Source organism: Ascaphus truei, chromosome 2 (assembly GCF_040206685.1).
Source record: "Ascaphus truei isolate aAscTru1 chromosome 2, aAscTru1.hap1, whole genome shotgun sequence".
NCBI classification, from domain to species: domain Eukaryota; kingdom Metazoa; phylum Chordata; class Amphibia; order Anura; family Ascaphidae; genus Ascaphus; species Ascaphus truei.
Window position 1 is genome coordinate 333,515,299 of NC_134484.1, and position 18,421 is coordinate 333,533,719.

Consider the following 18,421-nt stretch of genomic DNA (forward strand, 5'->3'; position numbering starts at 1 on the left):
TTTTTGTATATGGAATTTCCCCCCCTCTATGTGGATCTGGAGTACCTGTCTGGAGACATAAGTTGGTAACTTTGAACAACCACAACGCTCTCATTTTACGTTAAATACGTGAGTGCAAATTCTATAGAATTTCCAGCATTGAAGCTATTTTGTTGGAGTAGACAATATTGCACTATTTTGTGTTTCTACTTTCTTTTCCATGTCCTGATGTGATTTGCGCACCTGTTTCTCCTTCGTCTTCAAATATACTTCAAATAATTTTTTGGAAGTAACAATTATTTTGTTACCTCTTAGCGATCTTCTTGTTTGAATAACCTGCCAAATAATGGTTTACCTCTAAAACATTCAATTATACTGTACAATCTATTTAATAACAGTCAATCTCTTTAAAGTAGATCTATGAAACCATTTATTTTTATATGTTATGTATAACTTTTTTAAATACAATGGGTATTTGAATATCTTTTTCTGTGTGTGTATATATGCCTTCGGTATCCTAATCTTATATCTCTGCATGTAAAGCATTCAATTAAAGTTAATTAGAATGTAGCGTTAGAGATGGATATATTAGGAGGGAACACATGGACTTACCATACGTGCCCCTGAGGAAGAAGGGAACACCTTCGAAACGTGTAGGGTTGCCGGGGGACCAGTATCTGGAGAGCACAAAAAAACCGCAAGTGATGTAGGACGCCTGCTGGGACGGAGGTGGAAGTCGCGGTAACCGGAGGAGAAGTTTTAGTGCTCGAGCTGGTCCCTCTTACAATTTACACTGTCGGTTTCAGTGTTTACCCTGATTTTTATATAAAGTTGGACTTCTAAGGAAAAAGGCTTCTGAATCCTTATGTATCATTGTGGGAATGGAGGAGCAAAGAAATCTTTCAGTGCCTGGGCTGAGGCACATACAAGTAAGTGCATACCCCACCATTGTATCTTGCAAAGGATTTTGTGAACGTGCTTCACTATTTTGTTCTATTTCTTTCTTTTTTCTTTTCTATTTTGAGGTGCACTGATTTTTCCTGAATATAGGAACTTATGCAGGCAAAAGCACAAAAATGTTCACAGGCAGTCCTCAGGGGCCCCTTTTTAAATTCAATGGCCACTTCTCATCCCAACTTACTGTATGTAAGAGATGTGTGCAGAGGTACATTTAATGGAGACCGATTATTGTGAAATTATATCTTGGCTTTATTGAGCCTGTTCCTTTATCCAGCAAAACATACAAAAACAACAAAATAACAAACCCCTATCCTTTTGTAAGTGCTAACTTACTTTCCCAGACCCTATCTGCAGGACTGGAGGGATATTCCCATTACCAGCCTATCACCCCAAAAGTCTCAGGAGGTACCGTAAGCAGATGGCCCTCCATGTCAGTCTCTGGCAGGTTCCTGTGTGTAAGGGCCGGCCACTCGCAGCCCTTACCTCCCATGGCTCTCCACTCCAGGGATCCACGCGCACCCGCTCCTCCCGTCGGAGGCACGCATAGACTCAGGGCGCATGACGCCACTGCTCCCAAACCGACGGGGGCATGCACATGCATGCGCTGTCGCAACAGACCTCCCCAAGTACCAGCAAGTCAGCTGGTTAGCACAGGCGCCGCTGCGTGTCCCCGTCGAGGTTGCGCATCGCGGGCATGCGCGCATCAATACCACAGACTCCTGCAATCACAATGATCCATGATGTAAGAGATGTGTGCAGAGATAAACAATGGAGACCGTTTTTAAGGTGAAATTAAAATAAGGCTTTATTGCGCCTGTCCCTTTAATACAGCAAAACAAATGAAATAGTGAGCCAAACAAAACCTGCTCCACTTTGGCATATATGTATCCTTATATTCCAGCCCTTTTTAACTGGGTGGCTACCCAAGCTATTCATCAGCCCAAGTCATATAGATATATATAGACAACAGTCATTGGAAAATAAAGTCTTATCTGTTTGCTGGGTTGCTGCCTTTAGAAGGCATCCAGGTTTAGAAGTCTTATTTGTCAGCTCCAGACATCTGTGTTCCCTCGGTCAGTCTCAACTGTGAGACTCAGGAACCTCTGCTCTGTTTCCTAGTTCAGCTCACGTGTGAGCCCAGGAAGAATCTCCCTTCCTGTCTCAAAGGCAGGCCTTTCTATCAAACCTCTAATCAGCCAGGTGAAGTTGGTTAACTGCTTGATCCAATTAACCAACACACTGCTGGATTAGCGGCATATTCTGAACAGGGATAAATTCCCCTGTTACACCTTGTGATGTCCACACCACGTTGCAGTCTCTTTTATCCAGATCAAAGGCAGGGAAACGTAGTGTTGATGCACAGGAGGGTTTATTTGCCAGGTACAAAGCAGGAACAGGGCTAACTTATAACATAAAACAGAAACAAAAACCTAACTCCTTTTCAGAGTTCTGACTAACACAGCTTAGTCCCTAACAGTGGGGGAAACTAAGCTCTTTCCCCACTGTAGACACTGTACCTGCAGCTTCCCTTTGCAGTATCTCACAGGGCTGTCTGTGTGTGTGCCTTCAGATCAGCACAGGAAGCTGTCTGTGCTGCCTTTTAACCTTGAAGCTCATTAATTAGGGCTCAGGTGAGAGTGAAGGGAACATACCCTGGAAGGTGCTGGGTCCTATGTGCCTCCCCTCAAACACCTTTTGCTTCAATATATCACAACCTGTATACCTGTCCTGCACCCTGCATCCTCCTACCTGCGTTCGACTTACCTCTGACCTCACTCCTGGGTAAGCTTTCCCATTGGCTCCTTCTAGTATTTAGCTTCAACCAGCCCTGGGCTGATTGCTGAGCATATTTGTGCTTGCTACAAGCTGCCTTGCTTTGTCCTCTTGTTCTTGAATATTGACCCCCATCCTTGTACCGGACTCCTGACCTCTGGCATCCTTGGGCTTCGGAATTCGACTACTCTGCTCTCTCCTGTCCTCGACCTCGGCTCAGGAATTTGACTACTCTCCGCTCTCCAATCCCTACTACGGCAAGTACCTACTACGATCCTACACTCTCCTGCCCTGACCCGGCTAACCCACGACTATGAGCTGCGCAACCCGGACCCGGCTTAAGTCGTTTTTTTCACATCCCCACCTCAGCCCCGCTAGCCGGCCCTGGTTTGTGGTGAGCACCCGTGACACTGGGTCCTCTGTATCCAGGAAATATAGGTCTCTGGGTGTCTGGATTTCTTGATCTCAGCACACCTTTGTGCTCAAGACAGTGTCTCTGTGCAGGCTTAACTGCTTTCCTGTGTCAGCCCAATTATGAGCTAAGGAATCCCTCTCCTGTTTCTCACATCAGGCTTTTCTCAAGAGTCCTAATCAGCCAGGTGAATTCAGCCTGTGTGCAATTAACCAGCACGCTTCTGGATTTAGAGGCAGTTTTTCTCAAACTGTGATAAGTCCCTGTTGCAGGGCCTTAAGTATCACTAGATCATATTTCTTTTAGAACGACTCCTTAAATGGGCAATATATAACACTACGGTGTCTTTATGTAGTTGGAGCTTAGTAATACTTAGTTGTAGACGCCTTTTAACTTGTTTGTAGCTAAAAGCTATTTATCATGCATAGTTTGGAAATTAGAATAGCTCTAGGATTTATGTGATAATATTCAGTTGTTTACTATTTTTATGTTCTGTAGCCACATGTAAAGTAAAACATGGTTTCTAAAAGGTTAAGCTTTGATTTGCAAATCCTGTGCGAAAAGCTCAACAAAATGAACTCTGAACAGCGCAATGTTGCCATTGCATTTGTTTCTTAGATCTACAGACCGTATTTTTTGTCCTATCATAACCAATAAATTGTTTCATCTATGCTGTGATTTTTATTCTACTTAAGATCTGTACTTTTACCAAATATATGGTGTTTTGGATATCTGTACAGTAATTAAAGAAAAATAAATTACATAAACTTGCTCTGACGACAGAGATGTCATAACCAGCATGAATTGTCAAGATCCCTCTGGGAGATGGATGATTCTGGCACAAAGATTTTTATTGAAGTACTGTAATAGGCTCCGCATATACAGTAGCACAGCTGTAGTACAGCCTTGTCCACTGTGTGCAATGAAAAAGTTACTCTTGAGCACCCTTTCAAGTCTATGCAAGGTATTAGAGATGGTGGGAGTAAAAAAAACCCTAGCGATGCTTCCTTGAGGAAAGTCCATATAGTATATATTTAGAACTCTGAGGGGCTTATGCAGAGAGGATCGGAAAGGGAATATCGCCATCTTCTGGCCAAAAAACTCGCCAGAAAATCTTTTAGTCACGAGAAAATGGCGCGATTTTTAAAATCCGCCAGAACAGTTTTGTAAAGTGTAAAAGTCGCCACACACGTGGCGAGAACCTGGAACTCGCCATGCTATTTTAGCGTGCAATGCCAGAAGGACCGAAGCGCTGGAACGCGCCATTCTGCCCTTTACTATGGCGTGTTCCAGGTAGCCAGGAAAACTTGGCAATTTGACTACCATCTGCTAAAAGAAGGTAAAGGCGCTTTCTGCATACGGCCATAATTTATGGCAAAACGGTGGCTATTTCATTGCCGTTTTCACAGTAAATCACGATCCTCTCTGCATAAGCCCCTGTGTGTTTTGTATGGAGTTTGGGGTTTATTTTGGTGTTTAAAAAACGTTTTTAGTTTATATAATAGTATCATAGTCTCATACCCCATAGTCTCTATATATGAAAATGTTGAATTTGGATGAAATGTCCCACAGTGTCAGTAATACACACTGAAATCACTGTTAAATAATTATTATGCTAATAATAGACTCCCACATTGCAAGCAGGTTAACTAGCCCAATCCATAAGGCAAACAATATTAACTCTACAGTATCAAAGCATTGTGGTAAACATTCGTGGTGTAATGAGTAATCTATATCTATACTTATGAAAATGGTGTTTGTTTGCAGAAAACGTTGTATATTTGCTGTGCTTCTGGGCAATCTGATTGGTCCGTTGGTCTGTCACTCACCCTCTGGCCAATCAGATTGGTCCATGGCCCGGCCCTGCCCCCGCATGCCTCTCATTGTCCTGCGTGGTTCTATGACCACACATACCCAACTGCCACACTGTCAGAACAATCACTGAGCTTTGGGAGTAAGCATCACACCACCATTATCCCGCCTCCTCTCTGAAACTACAGCGCAGATTCATCCCCTGCGCAGCACTTCAGCGTCGCTCTGCACAGCCTCAGCAGCTCCGCCATCAACTCCCGACACAAGCAGCACCTTAGGTACCGAGCGCTGTCGCGTTTCCGCTCCCAACAAGACCCCCCCGCCCCCAACATGACTCACACTCCGCTGCTCCGCCATCACCTCCCGCCATGCCCAGCGTCAATGCTTAACCCACTGTCAGCACCAAGCACACAAATTGTTTAATAAACGTCCGTTGCCACGTCTTCACCCCCCTCCTGTAGGCTTCAACACCCCTCCCGTAAGATGCTGCTCGTCTGTGGCCAGACCGTTACACCCAAATTCAAGCCCCCCCCCCCCAAGCCCGCACCGCCAACCATCCAGGTGCCGCTTCTTCACCCCCCTCCCATACTGAAGCCACATCAACACTGCAGATTATTCCCACTTTGGACGACGCCGGAGCTCTGTATCCCGCACACTGTCCTGGGTACCCTCGCCCCACCCCTCCCATTCACCCTATGATGACGTGCCAGGCACCAAAACAAACCCACACCCTCACACATATTAAATGTCTTCTTTAAAATAAAATATTTGCTCATCACATCTATGCACTGTTTTATTTCATAACCCCCCCACCCCCCACCCAAGATTCCCACCAAACCCAAACCCCCCAAACCCCTCCCCACCCCCCCAAAAACCACCCCCAAAGATTCTCACCCCACCACACCCCCACCCAAGATTACCACCCCACCCACCCAAGATTCCCACCTCCCCACCCCAGATTCACACCCACCCAACCATACACCCAAGATTCACACACACCCAAGATTCACACACACCCACTCACCCACCCACCCAAGATTCACACACACCCACCCAACATTCACACCACCTGCCACCCACACAACATTCACACCCCACACACCGACCCAAAAAAACCCACCACTAACCACACACCCAAGATTCATACCCACACACCCACCCAAGATTCACACACAACAACCCCACCCAAGATTCACACCCACCCACCCACACACCCAAGATTCACACCCACCCACCCAAGATTCACCCCCCCTACCCACCCACACAAGATTCACCACCCCCCACCCAAGATTCAACGCAAGATTCACCCCCCACCAACGATTCACCCCCACCCACCCAAGATTCACCCCCCCACCAAACAATTATTAGTGATTCACATCCCGGGCAACGCCGGGTTTCTCAGCTAGTCTTTGATAAAGTTTTTTACTCACTCCTTTCCGTGGATCCTCGTGGACTGTCGGCGTGCTCCTGCCGAAGATGAATCAATATAGAGGTGAAGTTGTGAGGCGGTGCAACTGCTTCAAAGGGAAATTGAGACCGGACTGCTTTACAGTAGATTTTATTTTATTTTATTTTTATGTTAAAATTGTTTGTCGGACTTTGTTCAAACTTCTGTAGGTATTAGTGTTCAGCGAAGTATTGTTTACAAGAGCGGTCCTGCATCCAATCATTTTATGTGTTTATATATCCATGGCTCTCCTGTCCCGTGTAATACCTCCCCCACCGGTGATTACAATTAGAGTAGGTTATGTACACCTCAGGTGTGGGGTGGCTATGCTATCTTATTCCTTATTGGTCACGGGTCAGGTGCACTATGGGTATTAAGGTTCTGTGTTTTTAATGTGTAATTACTCTGATAAAGCACCTGCGCGAAATGCGTGGGAAGTTTTTTTCACCCTTGCTGTCTTTTTTTTTATGTGCCAATAAAATATTATTTTGTACTAGTACATACTGTAGCAGTCCGGTCTCAACTTCCCTTTGAAGCAGTTGCACTGCCTCACAACTTCACCTCTATACAAGGCATTAGCTTTCATGGTACAATATTTATACATATTTAAACACATTCAGTAACATTCACATTCTCATTCTGCACATTCCAGACCAAGCCTATATTGTCTGTTAATTCTGCAACTTCTTCATATATTTTTAATATACCGTATAGGCACCGAGCAGTAAGAAGAGGGCGGTTATTGTACAGTAGTTTCAATTGCAGTGTTGTCAGTTTCAGTCAGCCTTGACATCATATTGTCCATATTGTTGGATGAGGATACTGATAAAAACTTGCTCTTTTGCTCTTTCACTCAGCTGTACATTTTTGTGCACTCGCCTGTCCATGCTGTGTCATCCGCCTGTCCATGTTGTGTCATCCGCCTGTCTATGTTGTGTCATCCTATTAAACCTCATACTGCATTAGTAAGAAACCTCTAACCCATGTCATTCTAGAATTGTAACAGTCTCAATCTCCTTTGTGGTCTGACTTGCTCAGTATTTTGTTTCAGGGGTTCTAAAGTTCAACAGCTCTTATTTGTGAATGAATTGGGGAATCATAATATGGGAGTCTTGGTATTACTCATCATGTATGAAACCTGATTTCCTATTAATTGAGTACTGTAATTTTTTTAATAATGTGACAGGTTGCAAGCATTTAATGAGTTTAGAGAATGGAACCACAATCTATGTATGACATTGAATATGTAGGGTCCAATGGCACTGACCATCTAGAGTTAATGGTTTCAAATGATTGTAGTTTTAGATGCATGCATTTCCTGTGCCCATCTTAAAATCTGACTGTTTCTATTTTTGTTTCAGAAAGGAGCATTCCATCAGCGGAGAGGTAAAGATAATTAAGACTTTTGAAAACAAATATGTCATCTAAATATTTAAGGCATAATGCAATGCCCTATGCTATTTATTCGCTTTTCCAGTATCTTACATTATTGCTTTTATCCACTGCAAGTTATTTTCAGAGCCCATCTGTGGGCAAATGTGTGTAGGAAAGGAAAACCATTATCTGGTATTTGCTAATCCTATATTAAATCAAAGGCCATGTTTGGCTAAGACGATGAATATTGCCATAACTATTTTTATTTACTTTTTTATAAAAAATGTTTTACCAAGAAGTAATTCATGGAGAGTTACCTCTCGATTTCAAGTATGTCCTGGGCACAGAATTATGATGACAATACATGGTTACATTAAATGAACAGAGGTTATAGATTATAAAGACACTTCATGAACAGTTAAAGATAATATATGTTATGGGCGTATGTAACAGTTACAGATAAGATTCAAATGTGAGACAGGTGAAGTTTTGAAAGAACTTAGACTGGAGACGGCTTTGAAAGTCTCAGGTAGATTGTTCCAGAGGTGAGGTGCAAGATAACAGGAGGAGAGGCTGGATTGTGGTAGGGGTGAGTGGTTTGTTTAGATAAGTGGGTAGCTTGTCCAGAAAGGTAAGACAGCCTTTGCACCTAGACTCAAGAGATAGCCAATCGAGTTCTTGGAGAATTTTGCAGTGATGTGTGTTGTAGTTACATTGTAGGACAAAGCGGCATATTCAGTTGTAGAGAGTGTCTAGTTTGCAAAGGTGAGTTTGGTGTGCTGTACAGGAGGACCCCGGGCATGTGACGGGTTCCGGTTTAAGGGCCCACTGCAAAGCGGAAATCGCCGGAAAGCGGAACTGGCAATTTTCGGCATGTGCGCATGCGCAAATCAGCAATTCCCCTTTCTGCACCTGCGTTCCCTCGACAACCACCCGTTCTGTGCATGCGAACCCTTGGCAACCACCCGTTCTGCGCATGCGCACCCTTGGCAACCACCCGTTCTGCACATGCGCGACCTCTGACTTCCCCGTTCTGCGCATGCGCAGACATGACGGCCCCCTTCTCGGGATCGCTGAAAAGCGGGGTGCTGAGAAGCAGGGCCTTGCTATACCTTATACTTTGTCCCCATAGTCTATAATTGGCATTAGCATCTGTTGTGCGATGCACTTTCTGACCTGAGGGCTTAGAATTTGGATGTTGGAGTATCAATATGCAACCCAAATGTTAAATGGGAGTCAAACCATATGTCCACATATTTAAAACTAGTGACAGGGGCTATAATGGTGTTAGAGTTGAGTCTGTAGCTCTGTAATTGATAGCTTTAGAAATTTAGCCCTTGTCCCAACTACCATCGTTACTGTTTTGTCAAGGTTTAAAACACCTTGTTTTGGGAAATCCAGTTTTCAAGTCTTGAAAAATAAGATTGAAGTATGTGTCCAAGATCAGAGAGGCTAGTGTTTGTTTATAAGAATGTGTCATCCACATACATGTGCATTGAAGCTCCCTTACAAGCTGTAGGTACAGTAGATCATTAATGAAGACTGAAAAGAGAAGGGGCCTCAGAACAGAGCCTAAACAAAATATGTGCCACAGAGCATTTAATCTTAAACTTTAAGACAATTAGTAACTGGAAGTTTTGAAGTAAATTCTCCCATTAGTTGTTTCAGCGATTTATGTTTTGACATGTAATAGCTTTAGAAAACTGGATCTTAAACAAAAACAAAAAATATATGCTGGTTTGTTAAATTATGAAATTAAAGTGGCTCTAGATGTCTGAAATTGACAACATTAATTAAAATATAATTAAAAATACATCAATAAATATATGAAAAAGCAAACATGTTCACTTCAGATGTGCATGAAGTACCAATTATGAATAATTTACATTTTAACTTGACCCACTTATTCTTTGTATTAATAGTATAAAATGATATATTATCAATAGGAAATGGATCTGGATTATGATAATAATTTTTGTAGAAGTGATTTAATTAAACAATAATGTAATGCTTCTATGTACTGTACCATAACTGAAACAATAAACATATCTATAATTTGCTTCTCATAACATCACAACTTACATCCTTATAAGCATGGATGAGAAAACATTAATTAATTGGAAAGATAATTTATTATAAAATGATAAACAGAAATGTGCATTCTCAAAACGTGTATATATATATATATATATATATATAGATATAGATATAGATATAGATATATATATATATATATATATATATATATATATATATATATATATATATATACTGTGTATATGTGTGTGTGTATATATATATATATATATATATATATATATATTTATGCTAATTGGAGAATTGGTAGGAGCTCTATCCTGAAGGGAGGAGCCATACACCCCCAAGGAACTGCTCAATAAAACAGAAACCAGGCGAGCCAAAACCCTACCTCTATGACGCCTTGTATCAGCAGTGGGCAGTGCAGGGTGCTGGTTGTTGCTTTGCATTATATATATATATGTGACAAACGGCTTACTCCTAATAGCCGTGTTAGTCCAGTTGCGATAGTGCAGAATAAATGAGTTCTTCAGTATTAGGTGATACCTTCTTTATTTGGACTAACAATGTCATAGGACAAGCTGTCCTCTCTTCCTCAAGTCCGGTATATCAGTATTGCTGACCTGAGATAGAGAGGAAAACTCTTGAAAGCTTGTCCTATGACATAAATTGTTAGTCCAAATAAAAAAGGTATCACCTAATACTGAAGAACTCATTTATTCTACTCTCTCTCTCTCTTTTATATATATACTAGCTGAGAGACCCAGCGTTGCCCGTGAGTTAAATTTCCCGCTCCCTTCTCTCCCCCTATTTCTGTACTCCCCCTCTTTCTCCATTCTCCCCCCCCCAGAGGGGAGGGACGGACAGTGGACGGGAGGGGGACGACAGTGGACAGGAGGGGGGGAGAGTGGACAGGAGGGGGGGGTACAGTGGACAGGAGGGGGGGGGCAGTGGACAGGAGGGGGGGCAGTGGACAGGAGGGCGGGACAATGGACAGGAGGGGGGGCAGTGGACAGGAGGGGGGGGGGCAGTGGACAGGAGGGGGGCAGTGGACAGGAAGGGGGGCAGTGGACAGGAAGGGGGGCAGTGGACAGGAAGGGGGGCAGTGGACAGGAGGGGGGGAGAGTGGACAGGGGGGGGACAGTGGACAGGGGGGGGACAGTGGACAGGGAGGGGACAGTGAACAGGGGGGGGAAGTGGACAGGATGGGGGGACAGTGGACAGGAGGGGGGGACAATGGACAGGAGGGGGGACAGTGGACAGGAGGGGGGGACAGTGGACAGGAGGGGGGGAGACAGTGGAAGGAGGGGGGGACAGTGGAAGGAGGGGGGGACCATGGACAGGAGGGGGGGACAGTGGACAGGAGGGGGGATGGACAGTGGACAGGAGGTGGGGACACAGTGTCAAACACACACACAGTATCACACACACTGTCACACTGACACACACACACGGCGCCCTTCTTGGGCGCAGGCCCCGCCCCCCCCACAGTTCCGTGCGGCGCCTTTCTCGGGTGCAGGCCCCGCCCCCCCGCAGTTCCATGCGGCGCCTTTCTCGGGCGCAGGCCCCGCCCCCCCCCCGCAGTCCCGTGCGGCGCCTTTCTCAGGCGCAGGCCCCACCCTTCCCCCCCCCGCAGTTCCGTGCGGCGCCGCACCCTACGGGTGAGGGGGTGGTGTGGTACGGGTGAGGGTGAGTGGTACGGGTGAGGGGGGGTGGGCTGCCCCCTCCCGGCCATCCGTTCCGCCGCTTGGTCCCGGCCGGTTGCGGCGGGAGGCACCGGGGGAGGGAGGGGAGGCGGGAGGTGGTGTGTGTGGTGCTCTGTGGAGGGGAGGCTGGAGGCGCAGGGGTGTGAGGCGGCGGTTTGGGCGGGAGGTGGTGTGTGTGCGTGTGTGTGTGGCAGTTGGGTGAGGCGGCAGTTGGGTGACGTCATAGAGCCACCAATCTGATTGGCCAAAGGCTGAGGACAAATATATATATATATATATATATATACATATACATATACATGCATATACAGCTCAACTCCCTTATAACGCTGTGCTTGGGGTCCAAAGAATTTATTTATTTATAACATATTTTACCAGGAAGTAATACATTGAGAGTTACCTCTCATTTTCAAGTATGTCCTGGGCACAGAGTTAAGACAAATAATACATGTTTACAAATACAGCTACATAAATGAGCAGGGTATATATTATATACAAGACATTGCATGCACTATTAACGATAATATATATTATGGGCGTATGAAACAGTTACAGACCAGATTAAAATGTGTGACAGCCTTAGATTTGAAAGAACTTAAACTGGTGGTGGATGTAAGAGTCTCTGGTAGGTTGTTCCAGTTTTGGGGTGCACGGTAAGAGAAGGAGGAGCGGTCGGATACTTTGTTGAGCCTTGGGACCATGAACAGTCTTTTGGAGTCTGATCTCAGGTGATAGGTGCTGCATGTGGTAGGGGTGAGGAGCTTGTTCAGGTAGCTGGGTAGCTTGCCCATAAAGAATTCGAAGGCAAGACATGAAAGGTGAACTTTGCGCCTAGACTCGAGTGATGACCAGTCTAGTTCTTTGAGCATTTCGCAGTGATGTGTGTTATAGGTGCATTGGAGAACAAAACGACAAATTGAATTGTAGAGGGTGTCAAGTTTGATAAGGTGGGTTTGAGGTGCTGAGCCATATACTATGTTTCCATAGTCAATAATTGGCATTAGCATCTGCTGTGCGATACGTTTTCTGACCAGGAGACTTAGGGAGGATTTGTTCCTGTAAAGTACCTCTAGTTTGGCATAGGTCTTGGTTGTCAGGGTATCAATGTGCATCCCGAATGTTAAGTGGGAGTCAAACCATATGCCCAGGTATTTAAAACTAGTAACAGGAGTTAGGGTGGTGTTAGTGTTGGTTCTAATCTGGAGCTCAGTCGCTGGAAGCTTTAAAAATGTAGTCTTGGTCCCAAATACCATTGTTACAGTCTTGTCAGTGTTTAAAAACAGTTTGTTTTTGGAAATCCAGTTTTCGAGTCTGAGAAAGTCAGACTGAAGTATGTGTTGAAGGTCAGAGAGGCTATGGTTGTGTGCATATAGGATTATGTCATCTGCATACATGTGTATTGAGGCTTCCTGACAAGCTGTGGGAAGATCATTGATGAACACTGAGAAGAATAGGGGCCCCAGAACAGAGCCTTGTGGGACGCCACAAATGATGTCCAGGGGGTTAGAGTTAGAGCCAGAGATGGACACATGTTGGGATCTACCTGATAGGTAGGACTGAAACCAGTTTAAGGCATGCTTCCCTATTCCAGAGCTCTGGAGTTGTTAAGCAGGATAGCATGATCAACAGTATCAAAAGCCTTTGCAAAATCTAGGAATACTGCACCAGTGAGTTGACCCCGTTCCATTCCACACTGGATTTCATTGCAAACTTTTAGCAGGGTAGTTACGGTAGAGTGTTTGGGGTGAAAGCCAGATTGGAATTGGCTAGGGAAATTTGTCTTGTTAAAGTAATCGCTTAATTGGGAGTGGACACATTTTTCCATAACTTTGGATAGAATTGGGAGAAGTGAGATTGGCCTGTAGTTTGAGACAGTGTTTTTGTCCCCACTTTTGAAGATTGGGACAACTCTGGCAGCTTTCCAGGTCTTAGGGATATGGCCTGCAGACAGGATAGAGTTGACTATGGAAGCAATTGGTTTGGCAATGGCTGGGGCACCAAGTTTTAGGAACCTAGATTGTAGTAAGTCAGGTCCACATTGGCTGCTTAGTTTTAATTTGAGGAGCGCTTGTGTAATCTCTTCGGATACTGGGCCAAATTGAAAAGTGTGGGCAGTGTTCGGATACTGGGCCAAATTGAAAAGTGTGGGCAGTGTTGGGAGGGGGTGGGGCTATGTGGGTACTCCCAGGATGAGATTCAGGTTTGTGGCTTGGGTTGCGTTTCGCTAATAAGTTAGTAGCACACCCCACAAAGTAATCATTGAATGCATTTGCAATGTCGGTGGGGTTTGTGAGAGTAATATCGCCCTTAGTGATATTACTTGGCTGTTGGTGGTTAGAAGGCTGGAATATGTTGTTGATAACCTTCCAGAAGTTAGCTGGGTTTGATGTGTTCTGGAGGAGATTGTCAGAGTAATATTGTGCTTTTGCATGCCTTGTTTGCCTTGTGCACATGTTCCGCAGGCATCTGTAGTGATTGAGATCCTTGGTAGTGCCAGTTACTTTGTGGCTTTTCCACAAGGCATCCCTGAACTGGTAGAGTGCTATAAGGTCAGGTGTAACCCATGGAAGGTGTGCACCCCGTACCCTTATTCTGCGTAGTGGGGCATGGGTATCACAGAGTTTTAAGAACTCGGATTGGAAATAGTCGAGCACAGAATCAGGGTCAGGAATTAAATCGATTCTGTGCCAAGGGCAGTTGGTAAGGTCATCCAGAAACTGTTGTGGGTTAAAGTTTCTAAATGTTCTAGTGAGGAGAACTTTAGGGCTTGATTGGGGCGGTTTAATTTTCCTTACACAGTACACTATTGCATGGTCACTGAAAATGTCAGGAAAGATGCCAGAGGATTGGATTCTGATGGGATTTGAGGAGAGAATCCAGTCAAGCAAGGAATGGTTGTGCGATTTCAGGTTTGTCCGTGTGGGTTGGGAAATGAGTTGCGATAGGTTAAGCGATTTAATTTGTGTGTGGATTTTGTGGATTTTTATGGTCAAGCCAATTGAAGTTGAAATCCCCAAGAACTAGCAGCTCACTCTTCTCATTCAGAGAGGAAATGAAGCCAAGAAACTGGGTGATATCAGTCAGGGATTGTAGAGGGACTTTAGGGGGGCGGTAGATGCCAGCAAGCAAGATGGGCTTAGAAAAGGGGAGGCAGATTCTGCCAACTAGGATTTCAAAAGAGGTTGGCCTTGGAGGGCAGTGTAACAGTGTAAATTGTAAGGTGTCTGCAATATAAAGTAACACCCCTCCTCCTCTCTTTGACCTATCTCTCCTAGAAATGGAGTATCCCTGAATGGCAATATGTGCATCAGGAGTTTTAGGGGTTAGCCAGGTTTCTGTAAGAACGATGGCTTTTGGTTTATGCATAAGGCACCATGCCCTTAGTTCATCCAGTTTGGGCAGTAGACTCCGGATACTTATATGGGCGACAGATAGCCCTTTTTGGAATTTGAAGGGGGTATTCTCAGGGGTATGGGACAGAGTTGAAGTGGGAGGGCCTGGGTTAGATTCAATATTACCTGCTAAAGAGAGTAATAGTATGAGTAGAAATTTGAGTAGTTGTTTGCAAGTTGTTACTTTATGATGTTTGCCATTTGAGTGTGCGGTGGTTGGAGTGCTGTTTTTCAGGATTCTCCACCAACATTCAGTAGATAGTGCAAGGCTTTTGAGTAATCCAGGGTGTATGGTGATGTTGGGTGTGGGCCAGGAGGGAGGAGTTTGTGGTGGATAGAGAGAATAACATTTTAATGAGGCCATGAGAAAGAACAAAGTGGAGGTAAAAAGCAGGTTCATTGTGCCAGAGGTAGGTAATGCTGCATGGAGCTGTTTCGATCCAAGTGTGTGTGTGCGCAGACTAAACAGCAGGGATCATAGTATGATCAGAATAGCTCACCGTTTGTTGCTATGTGCAGAAGAGTTTGCAGAAGGATGCATTCCCCAGTCACCTCTAGTCCAACTATAGTCTAACTATATCTTCTCACTTAAAAGCTCACTTTAAATGCCTCACTATATCATGCCAATGCAGTCCCTGCTAATGCAGGGGGGGTATTGGTTTTATACAGCTAAAACAGTCACATGACCCTCCCCCTCCCCAATAAATCAGCTTGTTCCAGTTGGTCAATTAGCATCACATAGTTAAGAGGGGGGGGGGGGGACAGCTTTTGATATACAAACATACCAAGACAGATCAATAGTACAAGCCAGGAGGGTAATTCTTTTAAAACAGGACTTGCAGATCAGGGATATACCTGTAAAGAGAATGCAATCAGATGCATGTCATATCAGCTGAGGTTAAAGGTCTTGCATGAGGAATCACATCGCGTTATAAGCGGATCGCGTCAGAAATAATGTACAATTGTATGCAAGACAATAATGTATTTAAGATACCAATAATCGTGTTGTAAAGTATTCATAATTACGAAAATTGGGAGCCATGCTTGCATCGCGTTATAAGGGGGATCGCGTTATAACGGGCTTGAGCTGTGTATATATGCACATACTGTACATATATATACATACAATGTTTCAGATAATGTGGTTATACATTATTTATATCAAACTCAAATAATATCTAAGGAAATAAATGGCTTTTACTTAAACATGCAGATTGTATATAATTTAAAAAAAGTTTTTTTGTATAATGTTTCCACAGCTGGTTTATCACACTTTGCAACTAATAGCATATGCCTTGCTTGCTATTTTAATTATGAGATTGAAACTGTTTCTGACACCTCACATGTGCCTTATGGCTTCGTTGCTGTGTTCAAGACAGGTAAGACATTCTCTTACATGTGGTATCTTATTGTGACTACAATCTTTGTCTACTTGTTTTTAGAGTTTGTTACTTTGCGTTGCTAATAAAAACGAATATAAGTAAAAAGACAATCTAAATTATGTATAATTTGTACATTTGTATAGTCGCTAGAAAGACAAGTAGGGTGGACTGCTGAGCTCTAGTCTTATAAAGAATATGATACTCTAGGGATCAACCGCATCAGTACTATGACAATTCTGTAGCAGATCATATTCTTTTGAATATATTAACTGTTGCATTGGAAGTTATGCTATTATTATTATATATTTGTATATATTCTCCTCCTTACATTATATTTTATTAATTAATTCTAAGGCTATAAAAGCAGCAAACAAAAATACCACTAATGAGGACATTCACATATCTCAGACAGGTCCACAAACCTGCCTTTACCCATCATCACTCAACATGCAATGCTTCCACTGCAGCCAGGGATTCTGGGTAATGACATGGAAATGAGCAGTCACGTTTTGTGTCCCTGGACGTAGCCACTATGTCACTCTGACACTCCAGGGGCCCCATGACGTAGTAACTATGTTCAAAAATCCCTTAATTTTTGACAGGGGAGAGAACGTCCAACGCGATCTTCACTGCTTGAGAACGGAAAGGGGGGGAGGGTGATGGAGTGATCATGTTACTTCTTGGGAGAAGCGATCAAAACGGCCACCTGAGTGACGTCATCACCATGCGACCCGGAATTGGGTCGCACTGACATTACGGCGATCCCATTGGCCAGTGGTGTCGGCTGATACAACATTGAGAACAAAACAAACTTTAATCAATCCGAAAAACGAACAGTAAACAATGCAATATGAAAGACATAAATAACCTGAAAATGACTGAAAAAACGTAACAATTATATTACCCAAGAGGTAACAATGCAAATAAGCATAAAGCAGTGAAAAAAGATTATTAATAAACAAGAAATTCAAATACAGTATATACAAAATACAATCAATGCTAATGGAAATGCACATATATGAAACCACTTGAGGTATAGTGTAACCCTATTTTGTACCCAAACATAGGGTAATCAAATAAAAATGAAGGATGGATAGTCCTAAAACCATCAGTCCAATATAAAATAACCCTTTAATATAAGAATATATAAGATACCCACAAGGATCTATTACACAGCTGCAATAATTGCACAGATGAAACATAGAACTGTGAACAAAAAGCACATGCCAAGTATAAACTAATACAATATAAAGTACTTAAATTTGATCACTATAAAAATTAAACAAAAAATAAGAAATGTCCTGAAATAAAAAAATTCCTAAATCAACATTTTTGTATTTCATATAATAATAAGCAGAGCATGTGGTCATTGTAGACAGATCAATACAGAACCTTCTTGAAAAAATAAGGTATACAATCTATTAATAATCAGGACACAGTGTATATAGAGTAAATAGTAACGTTACCATGACGAACCCAATGGGTTCCATCGAAACAAACTACATAGATGTATAAATTGATAACATCACTATAAAACATCCAATAGTACCAGATAATCAAAAAAAGTGGGTGAGATCATGTTCATCCCATGAGGCATTCTGGTCCTCAAAGTGAAGATCTACTGTAGAATGCCTCACGTTTGTCCAATAATCTTGTTCTTTTGCCACCTCTAGGTAAAGGTGTAATAGATTCTATACCCTGGAACCTGAAGTTCTTTATACCACCCCTTGGATAACTAGAAAAGTGCTTGGGGACGGGATGATTAAGATTCCCACTGGATATGAGTCTTAGGTACTCCATCATTCTAATCTTCAAGCACCTAGTCGTCCGACCCACATATTGGCATCGACAGCCACAAGTAATTAAATAGATTATGAAAGAAGAATTGCAATTAATTAATGTGGCTACTTTATGGACCGCTCTCGTTACAGTGGAAGTAAATGTACTTGAAGAATTCATTTTTAGACAAATTTTGCATTTATTACATTTGTATGACCCCTTAGGCAGATTGGGTCTCGTGTCAGATTCTGATCTAAATAAACTGGGGGATAAGGAATTGGCTACTGTTCTAGCTTTCCTAAAAACAACATTTGGACCTGAGGAAACAACAGGCTTAAGGATAGGATCCAATGAAAGAACTGGCCAAT

At 43.3% G+C, this 18,421-nt stretch overlaps 1 protein-coding gene across 6 annotated transcripts in view; it reads left to right on the top strand.

The window, feature by feature from the left end:
- Positions 1 to 18,421, top strand: part of DPY19L1 (dpy-19 like C-mannosyltransferase 1) — a 251,591-nt gene that overhangs the window by 194,495 nt on the left and 38,675 nt on the right. For all 6 annotated transcript variants that reach the window (XM_075586669.1, XM_075586667.1, XM_075586666.1 and 3 more), the window contains 2 exons: positions 7,745 to 7,769; positions 16,152 to 16,271. In XM_075586669.1, coding sequence (XP_075442784.1) covers positions 7,745 to 7,769; positions 16,152 to 16,271 — 145 coding nt within the window. The remainder of the gene's footprint in view (positions 1 to 7,744; positions 7,770 to 16,151; positions 16,272 to 18,421) is intronic.